This window comes from Puntigrus tetrazona, chromosome 13 (genome assembly GCF_018831695.1).
Source record: "Puntigrus tetrazona isolate hp1 chromosome 13, ASM1883169v1, whole genome shotgun sequence".
NCBI classification, from domain to species: Eukaryota; Metazoa; Chordata; class Actinopteri; order Cypriniformes; family Cyprinidae; genus Puntigrus; species Puntigrus tetrazona.
This window is the reverse complement of record NC_056711.1, coordinates 8,111,405-8,136,327: the sequence shown is the minus strand read 5'-3', so window position 1 is coordinate 8,136,327 and position 24,923 is coordinate 8,111,405. Positions and strand designations below refer to the sequence as shown.

The window sequence follows — 24,923 nt, the reverse complement described above, 5'->3', positions numbered from 1 at the left end:
AAATGTCTATCATCATTCTATATACACTGAAACTGTAACATACACTACCAGCTCAGGAAAACATTTAAAGGAATGAGATACATTTTTACTTCAATAAAAACTTAATAATTTACAATGTTACAAAAATAAACATTTCATAGTATCCACTAAAAGCAGCATTTCAGTACTCTTAATAAGAATTTTTTATCAGCAAATCAGCATATTCGAAAGTTTTCTGGTGGATCATGTGACACTGAAGACACTGAGAATGTAGCTTTGCCATTATAGCAATAAATGACATTCAAAATATAGTCAATCAGTTTTTAAATCATACAAATGCTTCACAACAATACTGCTTTTATTATATTTTTAATCAAATAAATGCAGCCTTGGTGAGCATTAGAGACTACATTGACTTTTGAATCAACACTGAAAACATTGCAATCATACTGCAGGATGTAACTTTTTATTCTTTACTGCAAACCAACCTTGAATGGCATTTACATGGGATAATGTTATCCCAAGCATTCAGACGTATCTGGAGATTCTTTATGAGCAGCTTTAAACAACGAGCGAGTGGCAGTGAGAAATGCCTGATATGCTCTTATTGCTCTCAGAAAACCGAGATAAGAGGACCTCTCGTGCACCAGCACATCACAAGCTCCGCGCCGAGACATCGGAGGAAAGATAACCACTGAGGACCTGCCTGTTCCCCCAGCCTAATTTGGGAGACCTCTAGTTTGCAGCTAAGTTTAGCGCTCTTTGTCAACGGAAGAATTTGAAGTAATACTGTACACGAATGTTCAACAATCAGGCCTTCATAGACAGCGTTTCAGAGAACAAGAGCCCTGGACCGTTTGTAACATTGCTTTGATGATTGATACAGTGCTTGTCATTGTGAGCCTTGGCAATGACGACATGCTATTATTGTAAAAAGTGCACTGGGTTTTTCTGATTTATTTTCTGATAATTTTCTGATTCAAATTATCTTTTTTTAACCATTCATACTGTGCTGTGTGTTTTTTCCTACCATACATTTATCTGTATGTACTGTATATACATAAATTTATGGTGTGTGTGTGTGTGTGTATATATATATATATATATATATATATATATATATATATATAAATTCTGCATCACATCACATAAATTTCATGTTCATAATAATTTTTTAGATAGACTGCATTAAATCGTTGAATACTGATGAACTTAGAGCAGATCAAATGAGAGTTTTTATATTATTTGAACCAGTGATATGAATCTACACAAATGCACTGCAACAGGATATTGCACTAGTTTATTTATGATAATTTGTGTGCACAGACAACAGTCCTTATGTAATGTCCTCATATGCATTTATTGTCTGTTACAACATATTACTTTTTTTAAACACTTGCTTGCACCAAGGATCCCCAATACAATTTTGACTCTCACTGAAATTTTAAATCACCACAAAGCTGACGGGGGCAGCATTCAACCCCTTTCAAATTTCTCCCACCTCAGTCACAGCATTAAGCAGAACACTTTGGCATCTTTTAACAGGCACAGTGGACAATTACCTGTAGCTACTACAATATGAACAGATATAACTGATCCATCTTTGATCTGACAGAAACGCGAAAACATGTAAATAATGTCCCATGCAAAACTACCCTTCAAAGCGCTTGAGCATCACTCAAGCAGTGTTGCCAGCAGCCAAAACCAGACACATGCACCTGACAACAAATGTAAAACAACAACAGACCAGCCACTGACTGCAGAACAGTCTATGTTTATACCCGAAGTCATATATAGTAATACGTCAGAACGGGCAAACTGTGAATGAAGCCGTAACTGAAAGACGATGCATACGGAAATGTTTTCACGCGACTGCAGCCACTGAGCGTCTCGAGTACAGTGTCAAGCCCGTTGCCTCCATTTCCATTCAACAAACCGTTAAAGAGGAACAACTTCTCAAAGTTTTGCTTCGACCTACATTGCATGCTTAAAGTTGCTTTACACTGACAGCCGCGAGCCTTGCAGTTTGGAGTCGCTCCGTTTCCTCCAGAGGCGAGCTCTGTCACTCACAAGATCCCCGGAACCCCCTGAGTACGTAAGCGCACGGGACACAAATTGACCAATCGTACTATGCTGAAGGATTAGCTCATGAATATTAATTATGGAATGTGGCGTTCCCCCGTAGGCCTCGCTGATTCGCTGGAACGCAGTCGCCGGGCTAATCGCCTTATCATCATACGGCGAGCGTTTGGCTCATGAATATTAATTAGCTTTTGCGACCGACGTGTTAGTGGGGTAACCAAGCAACGCAGTGGGATCTCATAAATATTAATGAAAGTCTTTTTTTCCCCATAGTAGGATTCGTAATTTCCCCACACGGGACGGGGAGAAGGATGGCGAGGGATTTTCATTAGAGAGGAATTATTAAAGAGACAGTCGTCCCTCTGTTGCCCTTGTCAACTGTTTTGAAAATGAGTCAATTTAACATCTGACCTATGAAAAAGCCTCAAAAGAAATCAGACGTTCTGCAGGGCCCTATGTTTAATTCATTAAACTCATGTCTCAGCCCTATTTAAAATAGAAAAAAACGCATCTTAAACATGCATAAGCTTGTTTGCTGGTCTTTAAACTGGTCTAGCTGGTCTGCAAACACATTTGACCAGCTGAGAAGCGCCCTGAACGTGATGAATGAATGTTATTTATAGCTGCTGATGTACAGGTGGCACAGTTTAGAGGTTTTGGGGAGAACAGTGGACCCCGGAGGATACAGCCAGTCACAGTGAATGAATAACGGCTGTTAGTGACACACTTGAGGGGCTTTTGCATGCCACATCAGGTTATGATGCAGATCCTGCCTCCCTGGAGCACATCAGCCAGTAACTGCCAGAGTTGGGAAACATATTTTTAATGCTCACACACAGCATACATTACCTCCATCAGATTGTTTATGAACCGCATTGACATGCTGATGTTGATGCGTAACACTAGATGGATTAATGTTACGTTTTAGGCACGAGAAACCTTTCCTTAAAGAGAAAAGAGCGCTAAAATGCACACTTTTGTTATTTTTACCAATATTGTGCGGAGATGTGCAAACATTTCATGCGGTAATGTTTAATGTCATATTTGTTTTTTCAAGAGCCACTGCTGATTTGGCAAATGGCACCTTGCCCACAGGAGGGCATTGTGTAAAAGAGCACATGGTGCATTGTTTAAAATGACGACCTGCGTCATAGTTGCAATGTAGGGACTCAGTGTAAGAGTATTTCAACCACGTATCACAGTTTCTATTTCTAGCCTTTATTATATATATATATATATATATATATATATATATATATATATATATATATATATATATATATATATATATATATATATATATATATATATATATATATCATATTATGCTCATGCTCACGGCTACATTTATTTGATAAAAAACGCATGCCTAGTACAACAAAACAAAAAAAATGTTATTACATGAAACATTAAAAGTTAAAACACCTGTTTTCATTTCAGTATATATTTTTCAAGATTCCTTGACAAATATGAAACAGCATTTATTTGAAATATAAATATTTTTGTAACAATCTAAAAGTAAGGTAAATGAAAGTATTAATTAATCATTTTTTAATACAATTTTCCAGTATTGTACTTACGTCTGTGTCTTGTTTGACCTCTTTACAGAATGTTACTATGTAATAATGTTTTTTATTTGTTTTTGTTTAATAATGTTATTAAGTCATGGTTAAAGAAGAGCTCGTGCAGTTCAAGATGTGGCCAGAGGGGGCAGATGCGTTTAGCCTTTTGGGTACAATTAACTAAAAAATAAAAATACTTGCAGAAGCCCAAAAAGAAAACCTATCAGCAGTAAACGACTTCAATTTCTCTGTTCCTCGTTTTTCACTGAGTTTAAGAACAGGCATCTTGTCTAAAAGCCATCTTAAAAATTCACGCTCACAAGCATTTATCCTGAAAACGCAGGGAACTTTTCCTGTGATCCTCTTAAATGCAAATCAAAAGTCAAATCGTTACTGACAGCATGTGTTAGAGAGGACGGCGATGTCCGAAGGCTAGAGAAACATCTCTATAAATAGACCAGCTATTTAGTGATGCCACTCGACGGTAATATTTCACGAAGGAAAAATTAGAATAATTTTTGCTAATTTGATTATGAAGTGCTTGCTCCTCTCCATATTATACAGAGCGCAGACACAATGTGTAGAACTGCAGCTTTATTTAAAAAAATAAATAGGGACAACCACATAAGAGCATTACAAATATACAATAATGTTCTCCTTGGTGCTGGATACATAACTGTGTCTTTCCCGTGAATGGATACACATTAACAAATATATATATATATATATATATATATATATATATATATATATATATATATATATATATATATATATATATATATATATATATATATATTCTGAGACTATATTAATATCATGTCATATGGACATATAAATATCTCTTTTGTTTACAAACGAACCACCGAAGAACAAGCTAAAACTAGGTAACTCTTAAGAGCGCCACAATATTTATTTGCTAAACCGTGTCTTCCAGAGCCATCTAGAAGAGCAGCCACCGTCACTTCCGTGTTACATCCAGTCACCGAGCACAAAGGCAACATAACTCTTCAAAACATTAACAGCTGAATATAATCGCGTACTCTAAAGTGAATGCGAAACATGAAGAACAGCAAAAACGACACGGCTGCGGAGGGGGATCGATATTCATCAGGCATTCATGGAAACACACGCAGCATGTATGACACGAAGTGGCTCTGTCTGTGATTTAGAGAGATAATGATGAGTCTCTGCTCGTGTGCTTTCCCAAAGCAATGGAGAAATCTTTCAGTCCTTCAATTAAATCATTTCAACAGATGATAGACAGATGCTTTGCAGTAAAAGTTTTGTTTCTAATGTGATATAGCTCATATTTAAACTATGATAACAAAATAAATACCACATTCGTAAAGCTGAAGTTCTTGGAGTCCTATTGCACAAGACTGTTACTTTCAGAGGCCGTTAGTAATATTACAGGAATTTTACACACACACACACACACACACACACACACACACACACACACACACACACACACACACACACACACACACACACACACTTGCATTTAGTCAAACTCAAAAGACAAAAAAACCTCACTACAATGCTTTCCAAAAACTCTTGAGGTCAGGAGGAGGAGGAATTACAGAAGCTTGCTATCTTTATGCTTCATTTGGGGTATTTGGACAAGCTCTAAATAACTTCCGGCCCTCTAGCGGTAGCAAAGTAGAACTGCATGAGTAAAAAGATGGCGCCTCGGCCCTCCCTCTGCGCGAATGAATGCTATTTTAGGCACTGGTGTATACACTACACACACACAGTTTCTTACTAGACCATATATATAATATATATATAGGTTCCTTTGTTTTTAATACAGTTTTTTTTTTTGGTAATTTTTTTCATTTGTGCTGACAAACTTTAGAAAAAACGCTCACAACACCAGAGCTAGTTGATATATGACATGATTAACACAGGAGAAGAACACAAGTATATGATTTCTTGTCTAAATTATAAATCAGTATTAAAGGTTTATCAAAGTGTTTTGAGGTAAAGAAAGATGCATTTTACCCTCTTCCCCGCACTTTTTTTTTTATCACACTTGTTTATATATATATAGTTACATCATGTAGCTTTAAGTGTGAAGATCAGATTCTGGCTTTATACCTTGAAGTTCTGTGGAAGCAAACATTTTAGCAAAACAAACATAATGCAGTCTTAAGACGATCTTCTTAAGCAAAACATTCAGGTTAAGTCTTGCTTTGAATAAAGATAGTAAAATACTTATCTGGTGAAATTACATAATAAAAATGGTCAAAAAGTTCAAAATTACATTTATAATATACAAGAAACACTAACATTTAAAGCTTAATACTAAAGCAAACACACAAAAAAAATCCTAAGTAAGCTGATATTACCTGTGTATGTCATTTGACACTGATGACAGACTAAAATATTTTTCTGAGGTGCCCTTTCTCTCCATTCACTGTCTCTTAAATGTTTCCTTAAAACAGAGGAGATGCTGGACACCATGTAAGAGTTGAGTCACCACACGTAAAAGACACCAATGTATGACTTTCATACTTTACATTCTGTGATACAGAGCACTGATCAGTCTTCTCAGGGTTTGTCTTCATTTCACGTTCCCCTTACTAAAGGTATAAACCACAGAACAGGATAACTCACAAAAACACCAAACCCCAACACAAAGCTTGAAGGTTAGATTGAGACCGCGAGGGAAAAGTTATAACTGTAAGCACTAAAGATACTGCGGGCGAGGGTTGTCTAGTAAGCGAACGGACTCGGGTGTTTCAGCGGCAGTGGACAGATGCACTGCCCCCTGCTGGACTCCTCCACGAGAGTCTCTCCGGGGGGGATGCGCACTTGAGCGGCTGCTTCTGTAGCTGGGCCGAACCGAGGGCAGGAAAGAGCTAGACTCGGAGGTGATGACAATACTGGGAATCCGACCGATCGCACCTCTTGAAATTGGCGCGTCCGCACCGTCACCAGCCTGCAAAGAGCACAGAGGAAGGTTTCGAGAGATTAAATCGACCTGTTCCCGATTATCAGCTTTTATTGTTAAATCAGAATTAAAGCAAACTTTTAACACTGCTGCAATCAAGCTCAAGATGACCTCCAGAACTGAACACCGACAGACGCATTCTTGGTTTAATTAATAGGCATTCATGTATGAAAGATGATTAGGATTATTCTTTCAAAGGCACATATTTCTCCTGCGGAAAAAGGCATTTAATGGACAAATGGAACAGTAATTTTATTACACGCTTTTCTTCTGCAATCAGAATTCTAATTTATTAACAAATCACATCTTTTTTCAACAGCACGCTGTGATTCATCAAACAGCATTCTAGCTATTTGAATATGCTTTCAGATTTTTCATGTACACATTTAATTGCCTGGGCGAGCTTTTCTGCCAGTCGCACCAGAATGAAATGCTTCTGACGTCAGCAAATGTTACGAACCATGCAGGCTTCAGAGTCCTGCAAAAGCTTGCTCGGTATTTAGTCAACTTAAACAGACTTACAGCTAAAGGGTTAGTACGGTCCGGCTGAACGAGTCCAACCACAGACACATCTTCCACATCAGAGGAACTCTAGGTCAGAAATGAGAGAGTCACCATAATAATCAAAAACTTCTAGGGTCACAAAGTGCTTTTTTATGGAAAACAAAGTACAAATTAAATTGTTAAACATTCATAATGTTAAAAAAAGATTAGTATTTCAAATAAATACTGCTCTTTTGAACTGCGTATCCATCAAAGAATCCTGAAAAGAAATGTTTCTCCACAAATATTGAGCACAAATTAAATGTTGACATTAATTAAAATGTTGCTTAACTATCAAAGTGCCAAAATGATTTCAGAAGAATCATATAATATCACAGGAATAAATTACGTTTTAAAATACATTTATAATATAATTTTTTTTTTCCATATTTTAACCAAACAAATGTATGCTTGGTGAGCAGTTGCATTTTTGTAAGGAATAAGCTGAAGCTTATAAGCAGTAAGTACTAGTGTGCCTTTGTATGCAATATGTAAAGAATAATCAACATGGTGATTTCATATTAATCTAAACGGATTTGTTTTGCGACAATAAACTGACTGTACATTACCAAATTTAGTTCACCCACAAACACACATTCTCTCAAAAGTTAATATGCATATAATGTAGTTATTTCATACATTTGAATCCTTATTGTGTAAAAAAACCAAAACAAGTCAAATCAAACTCTGTCTCTCTCAAACTCATTACCTAAGAAGTTGTTGTGTTTTGTCAAATTTGCCAAAGTTAATAACCTATATACTGTTTGCCTGTTGTGCGGCATAAATGGATAATGAGCATATTTTTTACAATGTACACAAACTGCAGTCAAATCTGGACGTAACAAAAAAGTTGGATATATTTATGGTGTGTTTGATGATCAGGACAAAAAACATATTTGCAAGGACGCAGCTCGGTGTTCTTCATTTATTTTAAGAGAAACGTTTACCTCCAAAGGTTTTTTCATTCACTCACAACAAAACCTAAACATAGATTTTACAACATAAACTGCTTAACTGTCTATTTTCAGTTAAACCGACGAACTCCAAAGTGTCTGTGTGCCTGCCATTGCACTTTGAACGTAATTCATGCCCAACAGATGTTTGTTTAAAACACCCCTTGATTGACTTCATAGAAAACTACCTTGAGATTGTGATAAATACACATAACACTCATTTGATACTTGCCACATATGTAATACATTCAGCCTGTGAGGTCACCTTTTCAAAGATGCCCGAGTCGTGGCTTTTGAGCTTTGACTTGAAGCTGGATGAGTTACAAGGTTTGAAGTCTGGCATCTCTGCCGTGTCCTTGCTGATGTCACAAGACACCTGCCGGCTGGCGGGCCTGGAGCTCATGCTCGAGAGATCGGCCTCGGTATCCGTCCAGCCCTTAAGAGTAGAAACAGGTCACACAATACATCCATTACAATCACACCTGCCCGTGAGAAGAGTGACCATCGAATCCAGAGATCCGTCAGGCCCACGCACTCACAGATTCGCTGTCGGAGGCTGAGGAGAGCCGGGACTTGCCGGTGCTGGTTCTGCGAAACTGTCCTGACATATCAGAGGACTGGCTTGTGACGGTGGAACGACGCGTGGACATAAAGCTGCTGTGGAGCGAGTGAAGGTCACGCTTGGGGATGCACAACAACACGCGAAGAAACGGAATGTACTTCGCTATGGCCAACCTGACCAAAACACAGGTGAGATACAGGCATGAGACACCGAAGACACTGTGGATACATGCAGTATTTACTGTATTCAGCATTTTAACATTATGCTAATGGGAAATCGCTGAGAGACATGTCGATTGATCTTTTCATTAGAATCAGCAGTCAAGCAACAATCAAATGCTTTCAGCAATTACGATACAACGGATAGGACACAAAATAGAAATATTTGATTAAAAACGTAACATTAAACACTTATGCAAGCATTAAATTGGCAAGTAACTAGTACAAGTACAGGTCGGAAATGTAAAAATGAATACAAAATAACAAAAACATGTCTCAAATGTACTAAAATGTAAGCTAAAATAAGGAAAACCTACTGATTGTGATCAGCAATGTCAAAATTGTTGTGCATAGTTATGTAAAAAGCAAAATGAAATACTTGCATGTGTTTGTTTTAAAGCAACAATAGTAACAGGCAAAATGGGTTTATTGAAAATATTTATTGTCCGAATATATGCAATGACTCCAGAGCTTTTCAATTAGCTACATAATTTAGCTAGCTTTTTAAATAGTACGAACTAGCATGTGTTCAGTGTTTAGTGTTGTGGGAGAAAATCAAATGAAAATGACTTTTTGACCCAACTGGCCTTACACATAGCACCATACCGTCAGGAAGCTCTGCGCAGGATTAATTATTCTTTATGCTCAAATGGATATTCAGGTTAATGAAATCAATCAAAATAGAATTCCTCACTTTAACCCAGAAGCAATGCATGTTTCTGATCAATTTGCGAATGAATGGCTCAGTGAGCTAGACACTAGGAAAAATTAAAACAATCATAATTTGCTTCGGGTGTTTAGTTCCAATGGGGCCACACCAGGTAATCTAATCTCTGACCCATGTTCTTTGTTAATGGAAAGTGAAAATGTCAAACATTATCACATAGAGCGCCATGTTTTTTATTACCACTTTGGCAGTCACAACTAAACCAGCCTAGTTTCAAAAATATATTGAACTGTCATCAACGATTCTCAATGAGACTCCCACAGTACCTGTATTTGGGGTGTGTGATGGCGTAGATGATGGGATTGTGGATTGCTGAAGCTTTGGCTATCACAGCAGGGACTGAATTCATATACGGAGTGAGCATATCAGAATACCTGAAAAATAGTATATAGATTAAATAAGACATTAGTTCATATATATATATATATATATATATATTTTACTGTATGCCATTATGTACTTATAGTTGAAAGTTGAAAAAAATATAAATGGAAATAATTTTGCAAAATATATGTAAAAGCTAAAAACAATCAAATCAAATAATATGATATTATATTACATTATACAGTAAAAACAGTAAAAAAAAAAAAATAATAAAACTTATATATTTTAATGTCATTTATTCCTGATAACAAAGCAGCCATCACTGACACAGTTATTTTTAGAAATCAAATCACTCTAATATGCTGATCTGCTACTCAGGAAACATTTTTTTATTATTATTATCAACGCTAAAAAACTGCTGTGTTGTTGGCGGTGAAACAGTGATATTTTTGTCAGGATTCTTAAATGAAAAAGAGCATTACTTACAGAACAAAAACACTTTTGTAACATTTTAATGTCTTTACTGTACATTTGGCTCAATTTAATGCGCCTTTTCTAAATAAAAGTCTTTTTCACACCAAACTTTTGAATGATTTTATATTATATCATATTATGTTGATAGGGTTTTGATGAATTTACCCAGCAAAAGCTGTCAGTGCCACAGTCGAATACGGCGACCAGGAGATGACATACATGAGAATGACAATAAGAGCAATTTTCGCCATCTTCCATTCATTTTTCAGCCGTTGAAATCGTTTCATTGAGTCTCTCTTGTTATCCCCGTTAATTTTGCCTACAGCTCTTCCAAAGACAAAAGCAAAGCAACAATTAAACAACACTAATTTTCTAACATTGCCATCAAAAACGTATATCTATTTTCAATAGGTCACACCACAAGATTAACACCACAAGAGTATTTAAGTACTGACATCTCTCCAATACAATTTACGTTTTTGAAACAAAAGACATTTAACAGCGTTGGAACTCTGCTGATGCTAATTAATTCATACTGTTCTGTTAGATCTGTATCAAAGAACTCACTCATTAGTGCTGCGAATGGATCGGAAAATAAAGAAATAGCAATAGATGATGACGATGAGTGGAATGAAGAAGACGAAGATGAAGAGGAGCATGGTGTAAGCTCGCACAGAGGGTGTGAAGGTCATATAATCCCAGGTGCAAGAGGTCAGCAGACCTTCAGGAACATAAGCACCTGAAAAACAGAGCCAAACAGACAGACAGGGTCAAATAACAGAATTAGTGGAGGAAAGTGAAGGACAGCCAGCTGCTGAGCCTTTTACACCCGGAAAAATATTGTCAAAACTGGAACAATCCCACAAAGAAAAAGGCTTTATGAATACTGTCTGGCTGCTGGGCGAACGCAGTGAAATACAACCCAATGCACACACAGCTGAGGATATTTAAGAAATATGCTAGAATCACAGAATTTCTTATCGCCACCAATCACAGCCTGGCTTTTATGCATATGTGCCGCTGTCATCAGTTCACTGAGGTTTGAGGTCGGAAGATACAAGCTGTCAGAACCATTAAAGGAGACGGACGCCCTTCGTGTGAAGAGCAGGTTGCCTGTAAACCAGAGATAGAAAGTGCTGGAGAGCCAAAAGCACCAGGCTTTACCGGTCTATCCCTCTTAAGCTGAAAGCCTTGGTCCTCAGAGACCACCTTTTTGCGACACAGATCAGAGTCCAACAGCTCACTGTTTGTAAAGCCATTGGCTAACAACTCTCATGCTCGTGTGCTCACACATGGATGACCCAGAATACTCAGTGTACTTGTCCCGAAAGACCTGAGCTTATAAAAGACTGATGCATCCTGTGAAAAACAGCTTCAAAGGTGTACTCAACTCCATTAACACAGGAACGCACTCAAACACCTGCAAGCGCACAGACTAATCACACAACATGTTAACAGTGTGCTTATAATAAATTATATTTGGTTTGATTTTGTAACCTAATTCAGTGATGTTCATACATTTATTTGATGGATGTGTAGATGTGTCACTGTACATTTTTTTTTTACTGTTTTCTACTGTTGCAATACTGTAATTTTTTCTTGTTTGTAGATATGCTTTCAAAATTAAATGCTTATTTAAAATTCCCTGTTGTTTGATTAGTTCGAGCAACATTTGCAGGATTTCTGTTGGCTCTCTGTAAAATGCATGCAGTGGATATGATATTACATTTTAAGTAACAGTTCACCCAAAATGAAACTTATATCGTTGTTCATTCACTTTCATGTTGTTCAAAACCTATATGTCTTTCTTTTCTGTTGAACATAAAAAACATATATATTTTGCAAAATGTATTTTTTGATCTGTCCATACAATGGAAGTCCAAGGTCATCAAAACTGTTCATTTTGAAAACTCCCAACATCATTTAAAATATCATCTTTGTGTTCTGCAGGAAAAAGAAAGTCATACCGTTTTGGAACAACATGAGGGTGAGTAAATGATGACATAATTTCAATTTTTCGGGTGAACTATCCCTTCTGGCCGCATTTAATCATGTATGAATGCCACTGCAGACCTGTTAGATAAATATTAAAGTGACTTTCAATTAAAACATTTGACCAAGCTAAACAGGTTTGATAATGTTAAAAGAACATGTATACCACACTTACTCCAGCCAAAGAAGGGTGGCAGGCTCCAGCCAAGTGAATAAGCCCAAGCTATCAGAAGAATCAGCAGAGCTCTCTTCTGAGACAACACACCGATGGAGGCTAGCGGCCGCGTGATCACGAAGTATCGATCCACAGCGATGACCATGAGCGTGATCATGGAGCAGATGCCAAATAAAGCCCCACAGAATGCATACAACTCGCAACCTGGAGAGCATGGAACAGAATTAAGTGATCTTATACAGAATCGATATTTCAGTGCTAAATTCTAGCAGTTTTGTTGGAGCAGAGTTGGGCCAATAACATTTATGTTTCCAAACATTGTACATCCAGCAAACCTCTTCAAATATTTGCTGCTGTTTGTTGGGGCCGTGTGAACCAGCTTTAGGCCTGGAGACTCTTGGCTGGCAGGAACACAGACCGCCGCTGGCTCCATTTGAGGACCGACATCTGTGGCAGCGGTTCATTAAAATAATCTGCTCTGAAAAACTTACAATGAATGCTTTTCTTTCTAGTTATGGCCGTCATTCTTCATCTGTTGCTAAACAGATTTGTGTGTGTATACATGCTTAGGTTAATTGACCACTAAGTGTTAAAATACTGTGTTTACTAAAGAACTGGTATATAAGATATATTCAAAGCTATTGAGCGGCGCAGTTGTAGTATTATGTGCAATTTAAAATGGCGAAATCATTCTTATTTGAATTGTATGTATTTTTAAATAAGTGGTTCTCAACCTTTTTTACTCCTTGTATTGTACTTCTTGATTTACGGGACAATGTATTTAAATTGCATGAAATAAATTTCAACCTGATGAAATATTAAGTGCTCTTTAATTGAAAACCACTGTTGTAAATAAACCCGGTCCACTTCACACATCTAAACACACATCATGGTTTCCTGGTAGCACTACTGTTCTAAGAGGATCCTACATCAAATAAACACACACAAATACAGAGATAGAGCTAGTTTGGGTCTGTCAGAGGTCTATTTCTCATAATACGTCATGTCTTCAACAAATCAGATCAAACAGAAGAAGGACCAGCGGAGAGTCGAGATATAGAAGATTTCACACCATCATACTCTACACACACACAGTCTGGCACCTCCTCAACATCCACACACACTCTGTCTTCTAGACTGTCAAGGCATATGTACATAACAGAATGAGTGGAAATGCATTCAATCTGCTTCATGCTCATTCGTGCTTGTTTTCTCAGAACACATTTACTAGATGCACTTTAATAATGACAAAACAGAGGCATCCGTTATTGAAGGTAATCCTCTAACACATCAGGATGTCTTCTCTGTTCTCTCACACCTTGTCAGGTAGATTATGCTTTCAGGTTAATCCTGGAAAAGAGCATTTTTGTGAGTTGTGTCTGATTGATTCAGGAAGCTTTCAGGGCGATCAAGCACACAGTTGTCACGATCGAATTAACGGTGGTCATTATGCCTTGTTTAGTAGAGCAGTCAGAGTTGACAGAAGCAAGAAACACATCTTTTAACTGTTTCCACCAAATGAAACTGGGTCAGAGTCCCTCCTCCAGGAGGGAGGCATCAAACTCTGCTTGGAAAAGTGTAACGCGTCAGGATCCCATCAGGGAGACCAGAGGCTGTTCTGTTTGAATAGAAGTCAATGGAGCAAATGCCTTCAATATGCTAAACTGCTTTGAGTGGAAATTACATAATAAATAGATTTTTTGCTGTCTGGAATGACAAATTAGTTGTTTTACAAGGGATATTTGTTTTTCTTTCTTTTCTTTCTTTTTTGTTACAGGCAGGATTGAGTTATGGCACTGCATCTACAATGTACTGAATATTTGAGAATATTGGTTCTTAACGTTTTTGACTCCATAGCCCCCTATGGTCCACAACAATACTAAGGCATAGTGATTTTGTAAACAGTTTTTTTTATGTTTTAACTATATTGTACAAATAAATTGATGAATAAAAGGGCCATATTTGGCAATTCCAAGTAATTTACGATAGAAATAGAAGGACCATTTACAATTTAGCAAAATTGTAAAGTGCAACTCTTTTAGATAATTACTGAGAGTCCACTGCAGTGGTTTTCTTGAGGTTGTGCAAAAAAACTATTGGACTTGTTTGCAAATTATCCTGAATAATTTATCAAATGATTAGACTAATACGGATGGTTCATGAGGCAAAATTCTGAATGCTGTTCGTAATGAGGAGATCTATCATATGATATGAATACCATGAACATGTCGAGCGACATACAATCATTTACGCTCTTGAAAATGTGATACTGCCCCCAGTGGCCAGTTTCTTTTAACTTTCAAAGTCAAACAGGCCCAATCAGTTTCATTGTGATCAGCCTCCGTTAACCCGGTCTAATGTGTGCACTAACCTCACTGGCTGATGGCGGCCAAGATACACAAACGTGTTCACAGACAAGACTGGAACTTTGGACACAGACACATCATGTGAACTTTTAAGTCAATAGGACAAAAAGTCTTTGTCTTGTTATAGCACCACACTGTGGCCAGACTTTTCTGATTTTACGTATGTGCATCGAGTTTATGTAAATATCTCATTCAGGTGAAATGTAATAGATATCTTAAGGAAAGTCTCTTTGCGAAGTGAGTTGGAAGATAATTCCAGAGAGTTTGGTTACGGTCTGGAAAAAAGCTAATATAGCCAAAAATATTGCCGTGGTGGTGACTGAATCAGTCAAATGCGCTGTGTTCATCACTGAGACGAGCCTTGGTGATGTTGTAGACAGGGTGGACACTACCATCCCTCCACGTTTTAGGTCTCCAAGCCTTATGGTTTGTTCTGCCTGATCTATTTTAGGTCAGAATAGTGATCTTTGAAAACCTTAACAATTACAACAGGTGCTTGAAACCCTGATTATGCTTCCTCTTATACCCAGATGTTTCAAGACAGTTGGTGGAGGCAATATCTAGAAAAATAGCTTGATTTTTAGTAGCTGTCTGCATATTTAGTGCTTGTTTTATATCTGCAACTTGTTTTCTAATAAAACCAACCTCTCTATAACACACTCTTTGACTGGGTGACCTGATTTCCTGTCACAGAAGAAAGAGTGGACAACTATTTCAAGGCTGCCCAGTAAACTCCCTGAACACAAAAGATCAGCATCAATCACTACAGTAATTACAATCCAACAGCTTCTGATCTCATAGCAAACGTCAGAAAGCAGAAGACTCCAACAAAACCCAGTCAAGGCTGATGAAGGCAATTAAGATTCAGCCCTGATAGGAACTGACATTTAAAACACCTCAGGGAAAATAGAGTCTTCCATCATCAAACAGAGGCATTTCACAGCTGAGCAAAATGACTAGCTAATACTGAAAACCAACAAGAAAAGCCCTGATGTGCAGTTTTTTGAGCGGAGTTTAGAGATATTACAATTTGGCAACTGATAAAAAGAAACAACCGTACTAGAAAAGGTTACTCGCACATCTGAAAGACATTCATCATTCTTAGCAACAAAAGCATAAAGAAAGATTGTTAATATGAATCCTTTTAAGCACTGATAGATGAAGCCGTCTCCAAGGGCAACCTCTCTAACCCATTCAACCTGAGAAGTGATTTATTTTGTTCTTTAAGTGTAAATTCATTCATTACAATAAGATAACTGAAAATAAGAGCACGTAAAATTGACCGAATCACACTGAAACATATATATATATATATATATATATATATATATATATATATATATATTGAAGACATACATGTACATTTCTTTGTACCTTTTTCCCCAAAGATCCATCTTTTATGCATGCTGGTGGTAAAAAAGATGGGTGCCTGGGTGGCACACATGAGGAAGTCTGTGATAGCAAGGTTTATTATGAACAAGTTGGCAGGTGTCCTCAGGGTCCGACTCCTACACACACACACACACACACACACACACACACACACAAAACAATCATTAGTTAATTTATATATCAGCATATCAGAATATCAGCATCAGTTCAAAATTTGTTACACCTAAGAATGCTGAGCACCAATCCACTGGCCTTCTTTTGATAACGAATAGCAAATATTTCCTACAATTTTCAGAAGTGTTCAGCTTCCTTTTTCCCTCACCTGCTAAATGCATAGATGACCAGGAAGTTGCCCAACATGCCAGTAATGCCAACAGCAAGGATGACCGCACCAATAGTGTAATGAGCATGATCAGGCACGTCCACTGTTGGGAAAGGGTAAACGGATTCTTCCACCATGGCAACCTTGAAGACACAGGAGCGCACATTAATTAATAGCTCAGATGAAAAGCAGCACTTGCTGTTTAGTAATGACCTTTGCATCAAAGTGTGTCCAATCTGTTTAAGAAACACCATTAAGCCTGGACTCACACCACATCATTAATTCATTATACGGGAGGGGAGAAGAAATATAAACAATACAGACATACTGCAGATGTTGGACTGAATTGAACAGATTTTCATCATTAATTTTTAGACAGATCTCACAATTTAGTTTCTCCAGTTGTGGCTTCCAAATGGGAATTTGCACTATATTACAAAGTACTGAAAATAGTGTTTATATTCATATGTAATCTGTTTTCTCAAACAATAGGCATTGGATATGTTTTCATTCTATTATATATTTGCAGTAAACCATTATTTATTCACTAGAACAACACAGCCATTTTTAAGGTCTGGCTGCAGTCTATACTATTTGATTGATTTCTTGACAATGTATGAAAATTCTGTATACTTGCAGTCAAATCCAATTATTTGCAGTCTGTTTTCTTGCACATTTCAATCTCAGAGGGATTTAAACAGGCCTAAATGACAGCGAGCTTGCATTTCTTTATGCTTTTCATTGCAGATTCATGTCTAAATCAGGACAAGTAATCTGCACATAAAAATATCTGTTTCTGTCTTGTGCGTATTGAAAGACTAACAGAAATAATCTAGAGTGTGAATTTGTATAGCCGAATTCTTTGAATAAACTCTGAAAACGACAGATCAATTAGATCAGCAATATCAATGTTAATCTAACATTGTCTCTTTGAGTAAATCCTTTTAAATAAACTGAAATTGATATGATAATTAAGAAATCCTGCTATGGCAAAGGGATTGTTTTTGTTGGCATAATCTCTCACAACAATCTATTCAATATTCTGTGAAGTTATTGCATGCTTTCTTCCAGCACCAGACAGCACGGTACCGAAGAATCTGGTCAGAAAGTTTTTAAAATAAATATAAAAGTCAGATTTATTTTTTGCTTGGCACGATACAGTGTAAAAAGGAATTTTAAAAAAGTCCAATCGTGATCAAATGCAAACATTTCCCCCTTTTTTTTTTAGTTATTTGTTGACTGCAATTTCCTCAGGAAAAGCTTTAATGAAAAGACCTTTAAGTGCCAAGGCTGTGGGCAAATGAGATGACTGAATACAGGACAAGCACTGCCGGAAAAGTCATTTCAAGGCAGATGAGTGTAACCATGTGGTCACGATGGAGGAAATATGACAAAGCAGATTCAGTCAATGCCTTCGGTGCGTGTCAAGTGATGAAGCGGAGACAACTCTTTACCAACAAACTGTCAAAATCATCATATTTGTTACGTAAAACACAGAGTCAGCTATAACACAAGCATGCATTTTTTTTCTGGGTCATGTCTTGTTTTGAGTAGATGTGTTCATGTTCTCGAGGATGTCACGCAGTCTGTTTAATTTCTCCTGAGCGTGCGATGGGTTTGAGCCAAAATGGGCTTGCTTGGACACACAGCCTCTGACGTCAACAAAACACAACACGTGGGAAACGTTTCTCCCCTCTTTTTAATCTTTTGATGTATTTTGCTGTCCTGACTATGATTATATATGCATATTTATTTTTCATTTAGAGCCAGTAATTTTCCTTAATTAAAACAAGCAACCCGATGAGAACTACTGTGCAGACAAATATTTTTTTGTTTCTTTGCTTCTTCCAAGGACGGCAAAGAATATTTTGAACTCAAGATAAAAAAAATCACGTTCAAATAAAGATTAAAACTTTCGAAACATGGTTCCCTTCACAAACATCCAAATGAAATCATGTTTCTCGTGAACCTCAACAGACACGGGCCATTTTGTGTCATCAAAACATTTGTTAAACCACTTCCATCTTGAGCTCAACTGGCCAATTTATTTGTTCTGAGGGTTTCTGAAAATATAACGGTAGCCATTGCTGTGTGTTTTCATTCATTACTTCAGAGTTTGGGGTCAAATGAAGATCTAAGCCATGAAAAACTTTGAGGGCTGAGATAAGACTGTCTTATTTCTCCGGAATGAGAAGGATTTTAATGAAATAGATACCGTTTGAGTCCCACATCTGTTTTTCACTCCGAATAATATGACAGTAACTGTGTTAAGACGTTTCGGTGGGATTTTTGAAGATGTTTCAAAGTGAACCAGCCTCTTCAAAACCATGTAGTTATTCTGCAGAAGAAAGTTGGTTTAAAGGTATTTTTAATTTACTGCAGATGGGAATAACTCATCACGAAAACATTTGCTCTGGAACGCCACAAACAACAAAAAGATTGTTTTGACAATTTTTACCATTATGTTTCCAACTCCTGAGGACAAATACAACTCAATGTCATTGTAAATAGCTAGCATTACACAAATTATTTCCCAGAAAAGGAGCTTTTATTCAACTTTGAAATGTCAAACTACAGCTGAACATTAAAATGAAGTGTACAGTGTTTCTTATGTTAAATAATATTGATCATTTATAGTCATCTAATTCATTTTGAGCTCCGCAGTTCAGTTAAATTATGTAACAAGCCGAAGAGTAATTAATTTGAGGAAATCAGTAATTAGTGACCTGTACTGAGCAAATTATGAAGGAAAACAAGAGCAAGAGTCATGTACAATAACATTACAACTCTAGAGGACTTTAATAATCTGTCATGGCATTAAGATTATGTAAATTAAGGATATTTCAGCCAATAATGAAAATGTCATTAAGCTGCATAAATACTATAGAAATCAATGGCTACCATCAACTGTATGGTTTACCAACCTTCTTAAATATTGAGTAAATGACTACAGAATTATGACTATACTATATTATATTTGGTATGTAAAAATGTATGTTTTTTTCCTGATACATCATTACTGTTATTTAAAAAGAGAGAATTGAACATTTGTCTCTTTAGTGCACATTACTGCACATGATTACTATGTCCTTGATCCAAATAACTGAGATATGAATGTACTGTAATTCGCGGGATGTTCACAGCTGTCCTTCATATATGGATGGGTTCTCTTGCGCTCCAGATGCTACTGCGCTTGTTTGACCGCATTACCGTGATTACTTAGCTCGGTTAGAAAGCAAAGCTGCCTGATCTCGGCTGAACACACACACACTGCCAATACTTTCCACTCTTTCATCTGCAACAGTTTTTCCTCTACACTACCCAGAGATGCTTCCACTGCGTTCCGTTTTTATTCTCAAATTAGAGAGAACGCTGCATTTCTAGGAGAAACACTGCCGGAGTTGGCAGATAATCTCGTTTTGGTCGTTACACAATATATTGGGCTTTTCAGTTCTAAATAATCAGCCGGTTATCGTGTTTTTTTAACGGTGAATGAATTCCTACGAGTCAAAGTTTTCACAATAATAACAGTTTTCATCATAGTAAACATTTCTACACGCACGCAAATTGATATTAAGCACAAGATCCCAAACTCGACAAACTCTCCTGAAGTGAACCGTCCTACATCTACAAAACAGTCCATGCTTTTTGTCTCTGCTCGCAGATCACATTATTTTAATCAACAGGAGGAAAAGAACACACGGAGAGGTCAATATGTGAGCATGGACCTGAATATGATTATATCATAATCGCATGATTATCGTGCATATTTTTTATCCTAATCCCTCACGGTCAGTGAAGCTGATTTTCCTAGAGGTTTGTTGTCGTCAGTTTGAGACAAATGCGTAAGATGATGCTAAACACCCATTAAAGTTATTGATAGACTCTGGCTTGGAAATATGTGCATATTATCAGCCTGTCACTGGGTTTCTGGGTCACATTTTATTACTGACGGGTCACACGCACATATGAGCGTGTGTGATTTAGGTAAATTTGGTTCATCCCCTTATAAATCACACCTGCCCCCCAAAAATGGATCATCCTACATAAAGCCTCAGAATTACATAAAATATTTTCAGATAGCTAAAATTGTAAATGGTTACAGTAACAGCTTTGGGGCCCTTTTAAAGGTCCCCCAGACTCCATCCAAATACAGATTCAGGACATAAACACAGCACCCCCCACTGTTCATTTTGTGCTAAAACATTTTAGAAACAGAGATTAGGTCAATAACAGAATCCGATTAATTTGTAGATTGATTCCATTAAAAAAAAAAAAACAATCATTCAATCCCAGTTTAAGTCATAATTTCATGAAAATCATATGATTCTGTCAAATCAATGACCGTCATAATTTTCTCATACCTTTTAACTTAGTTTTCCCATCTAATTTACTAACGAAGACATGCTTTCAAAAGCATTTTATGAATCCTTATTATAACACACTTTTATTTACTGGTTAAACGAAGGCCTGTACAAATCTAAAACACTTTGCGTCGTGTGGGCAGAGACACCCATCGGTACAGTAGCAGCCACTTGGTTTAATGATGGGAAGAAAGAGACATCAACAAGCAACATGTAAAATAAAGCATAAACAGCCCCAAGACATGCCCAATTAGCATAAATATGTAATTCAGTGGTACTCCTCTGCGGCACTGACATGCCTTTACAAATCCTCTCATAGCTCAGGGTTTAATAATTATCTCAACAGTGAAAACCCCAAGGACTTAACCTCACAAATACATCTTCAGGCTCAAAGCAAAGACTCCAGCCATATATGGTAAAACTAGGTGATTGATAGCGAAGGACAGTTTCAGTCATCTGTGTTTAAGAATTGAGATTTCACAAGAAAAAAATGCAATGCACCTGACCTGACTTGTAGGTATGAATTTAAGACATTTAAAACTAAATTGTTCATACACATTTTATCAGAATAGCTTAATTCATGCAAAGGTGTGAATGAAATGTCAAAATCTTTGGCTTTTGGCAAAATCCCTTCTGATGCATCCTGTTTTTCCTATAGTTTATTTCCAGTCTAGGGATTAGCAGATGGTGGGGACTAAATCAAGCTGTTAAGACCGGTAGACTTAAAAAAAAAAAAAAAGGCACTTTAGACCAGTGATAAACCAGCTATCATAACACTGGTTATGTTCACACCCATGATAGATTTTCCAGTAAAACACATTTGCCTCTTATAAATAAATTTCCTCACTGCAATATTTAAACTGAAGCAAAAAAAGTGATCCCTGTCTACTTACTCCCACTTCACCTGAAAAAAAAGGATGAAAAGTTTACATTGTTTAAATGTCGCTCAGAATTGATATTAAAATTGTTTTTAAATTTAAGAAGGCTGTAGCATCAAGAGAGAAATATGAAAGACTGAGGATACTCATTCAAAATCCTCCAAGTAGCTGCCCCACTTTAGATCAACATAATTACGCAGAGTTGAACTTTTTAAGCATCCTTACATTGCACGTATGTTTGGTCCAAACTATTCGTTCTGTCTAATCACAATCACAACAATATAGGCTATCCAGCATCTCTACATTGCAAGCGTATCAGCGTGCTGATCATGCAAAAATCTATTTAAACATTTTGCATATCTTCACAGAACATCTGCAAAAGAAAAGATGAAAATGACCGAAAGGAATATCTAGTTGGACTCACAGATGTGGTCGTGGGGGGTAAGTCAACCAGCCTGTACGCGCTCATCACGGAGTTGTTCCACGAGGAGAGGCTCTCCACGATGCGCGTGCAGTTCGGGTCCAGCGTCGGACAGGAGATGCCCTTCCTCACCGAGCGCGCAGCGCCGCTCATCACTCGCGTAACGGACGGAGAGCCGCGCGCCAGAACACTTCCCAGCCGGAGATTAGAGAGAGGACTGCAGAGATGTCAGGTTCCGTTCAGTCTGCGAGCTCGTGGCAGGAAAAAAAAAACTGTGTCAGCGCGCGCCGTAGTAGCCCTGTGACAGGCTCGCACACCTTTATATCATACGCGCGCAAAGACGATTGTTATGAAATTAGAGCAGCATAGTGACACGAGCTTACATACTCCGAGTAGACAACTGTTCGAGTGGGATAAAGGGTGCCAATGTGACCAAACACGGGGTTAAATGATCATTTTTGTGTCCATTTCTACACCAAATTAATATGAAACAAAGATGTGGTTTCTTACAGGCATACTTGAGATCTCTGTGGGGAGATTGCTATTTTGCTTTATTTCATAATAATTGTTTTCGTAAAAATAATAAACTTCATAAAAACGCTTTAGGGCGAACTTAATTTAACGCAATCGTAATTAACACGCGATGCAGGCCTACTAGTTTAAAGTAGTGGTATATCACACCGCTCCACAAACGTGTTTTAACATAAAAACATCATAAACTGTGAGAATGCAGTATTTGCAGTATTTGTCAATGTTTATGTCCTTCCAAACTTTCTGTGGAACATGTAAATGATATTTTGAAGAAGTGAGCGATGACTTCCCAAACTCCAAAGTCAAACAAAATCAGTGGGAATTGAATGTTTGGTCAAGGCATACATTTTTGGAACAACATGTGGATGTGTATGATGACGAACTGTCATTTTTGGGCTATTCCTTTAACATTAATAGGCCAAAAGAACATTTAAAACCTTCGGAAGAGATGTGGAAGACACACAGACATTGTGATCTCCAGTTCAGAGCATGACAAATTGTCTCAGCTTGATTTTAGTACAGATGCCTGGCTGGTCGCTCACACACACCTGAACCTACAAGCAGGTAAATGGCAGTTCAACAGACCCTTATCGGTCAACACGACCCCTTCAGGGGTCAAACCACTTTCCTCCGAATCATTCTTACTGATAAGCAAGAATCAGTCACATTTTGAGCTGTAGTTCACTGAATGCAGGATATCAATCTTGGCAAAAGATCTTCAGCTTCTGAAGTCTGAATGTATATCTCCTTTTAAAATCTAAACACGTGCAATATTTTACTATACTCCTAACTTGAACAAAAAGTATGCAATTCGATAAGGTCGATATTTATACTACTAAAATAAACATAATCAAATTATGACCTGTGAATCTATGCAATAAGAAAGAGGTCAGAAGCTTATTAACGTTGGCAGTTGCGTCACTGAATTGCATCTCTACACAAAACCAGACTACCATCTGTGATTAAGCTTCTCTCCTGACCGAACAAAATGTGGCTTGAAGAAATAAATACTCATGAATACTAACTGTAAATAGTCCCAAAATAGCATATGAAACACAAAACAATTTTTCTTACTTGCAGAAGCACACAGCATCTCCTAAGCTGCTACAATTAGCTAAGCAGTGATGAACAAGATCCCACCGTCTCACTGTTCACTTTAAAAATAATTATACATATTTTAACTGCCCATATAGACGCATAAAGCACAGTCAAAATGGGAATAAAACATCATACATAATAAGTAATTGCAATCCATTGGTGGCATATTAACAGTAAAGGCATAAATGTAATACGGCACCAGATCAGACAAGCACTCACATCAGTGAAACATTCACAGTCTCATCACATATTCACAATAATCTCATTTATCTGATGACACACGGACAGACGTAAGGAGCCAGACTTCATACGACAAGGATTAGGGCAAGACTACTTCTATCACACAACAGAATGCTTATCTCAAGTCACTATAATGTCAGAATCAATATATCTGAGGAATTACTAAATGTACATTGTAGTGTTAAGTTATGCGGCATAATAACGTTGAATGGATTCAGGGACGTACTTTCATGTGATACACTGCAGGGCATTATTATGACTTATGATCACGAGTGTAAATATATATTATATACTTACTTTTCATAGATATAAAAAGATTCCAAGCACCGTCGCACATTCAACAATTCAATGCTGCCTTTCACGCGATCCTTGAAAGATATAATGGATGATTCTCAACGGACTCCAAGTGTTACGTGTACGGGTTTGAGCTAGCGCACAGAGATATTTAGACACACAATCATCACTGGCAGACACATCACAAGCATGTGAATATTAAAGGTATGTGTCATCCATAATCAGATTCTATGAAACACAAAAATACATATTTTAAAAAAATGCTTAAATGGACAAAAAAAACCCACAGACACTTATTCTTTTATGTTCCATGAAGCATACATTTTCAGGAGTAAACAATGACAAAAAATTTTGGGGAGAGAGAGAGAGAGAGAGAGAGAGAGAGAGAGAGAGAGAGAGAGAGAGAGAGAGAGAGAGAGAGAGAGAGAGAGAGAGAGAGAGAGAGAAGAGAGAGAGAGAGAGAGAGA

At 37.3% G+C, this 24,923-nt stretch overlaps 1 protein-coding gene across 2 annotated transcripts; it reads right to left on the bottom strand.

Moving 5' to 3' along the window:
• Nucleotides 1-4,444: 4,444 nt before the first annotated feature.
• Nucleotides 4,445-24,675, bottom strand: opn4a (opsin 4a (melanopsin)). 2 transcript variants are annotated; one of them, XM_043254708.1, is made up of 12 exons: nt 24,460-24,675; nt 22,297-22,544; nt 16,631-16,773; nt 16,291-16,424; nt 12,551-12,754; nt 10,951-11,122; nt 10,549-10,710; nt 9,852-9,959; nt 8,618-8,813; nt 8,344-8,514; nt 7,105-7,173; nt 4,445-6,570 (listed from the first exon to the last, which is right to left on the bottom strand). In XM_043254708.1, the coding sequence occupies exons 2-12, from the start codon at nt 22,444-22,446 to the stop codon at nt 6,319-6,321; spliced, it is 1,761 nt and encodes a 586-aa protein (XP_043110643.1). In that variant the 5' UTR covers nt 22,447-22,544; nt 24,460-24,675; the 3' UTR covers nt 4,445-6,318. The 2 variants fall into 2 exon arrangements, with proteins under 2 accessions (XP_043110643.1, XP_043110644.1); XM_043254709.1 differs by lacking the exon at nt 24,460-24,675 and having other exon boundaries at nt 22,297-22,597.
• Between the last annotated feature and the right edge of the window lie 248 nt (nt 24,676-24,923).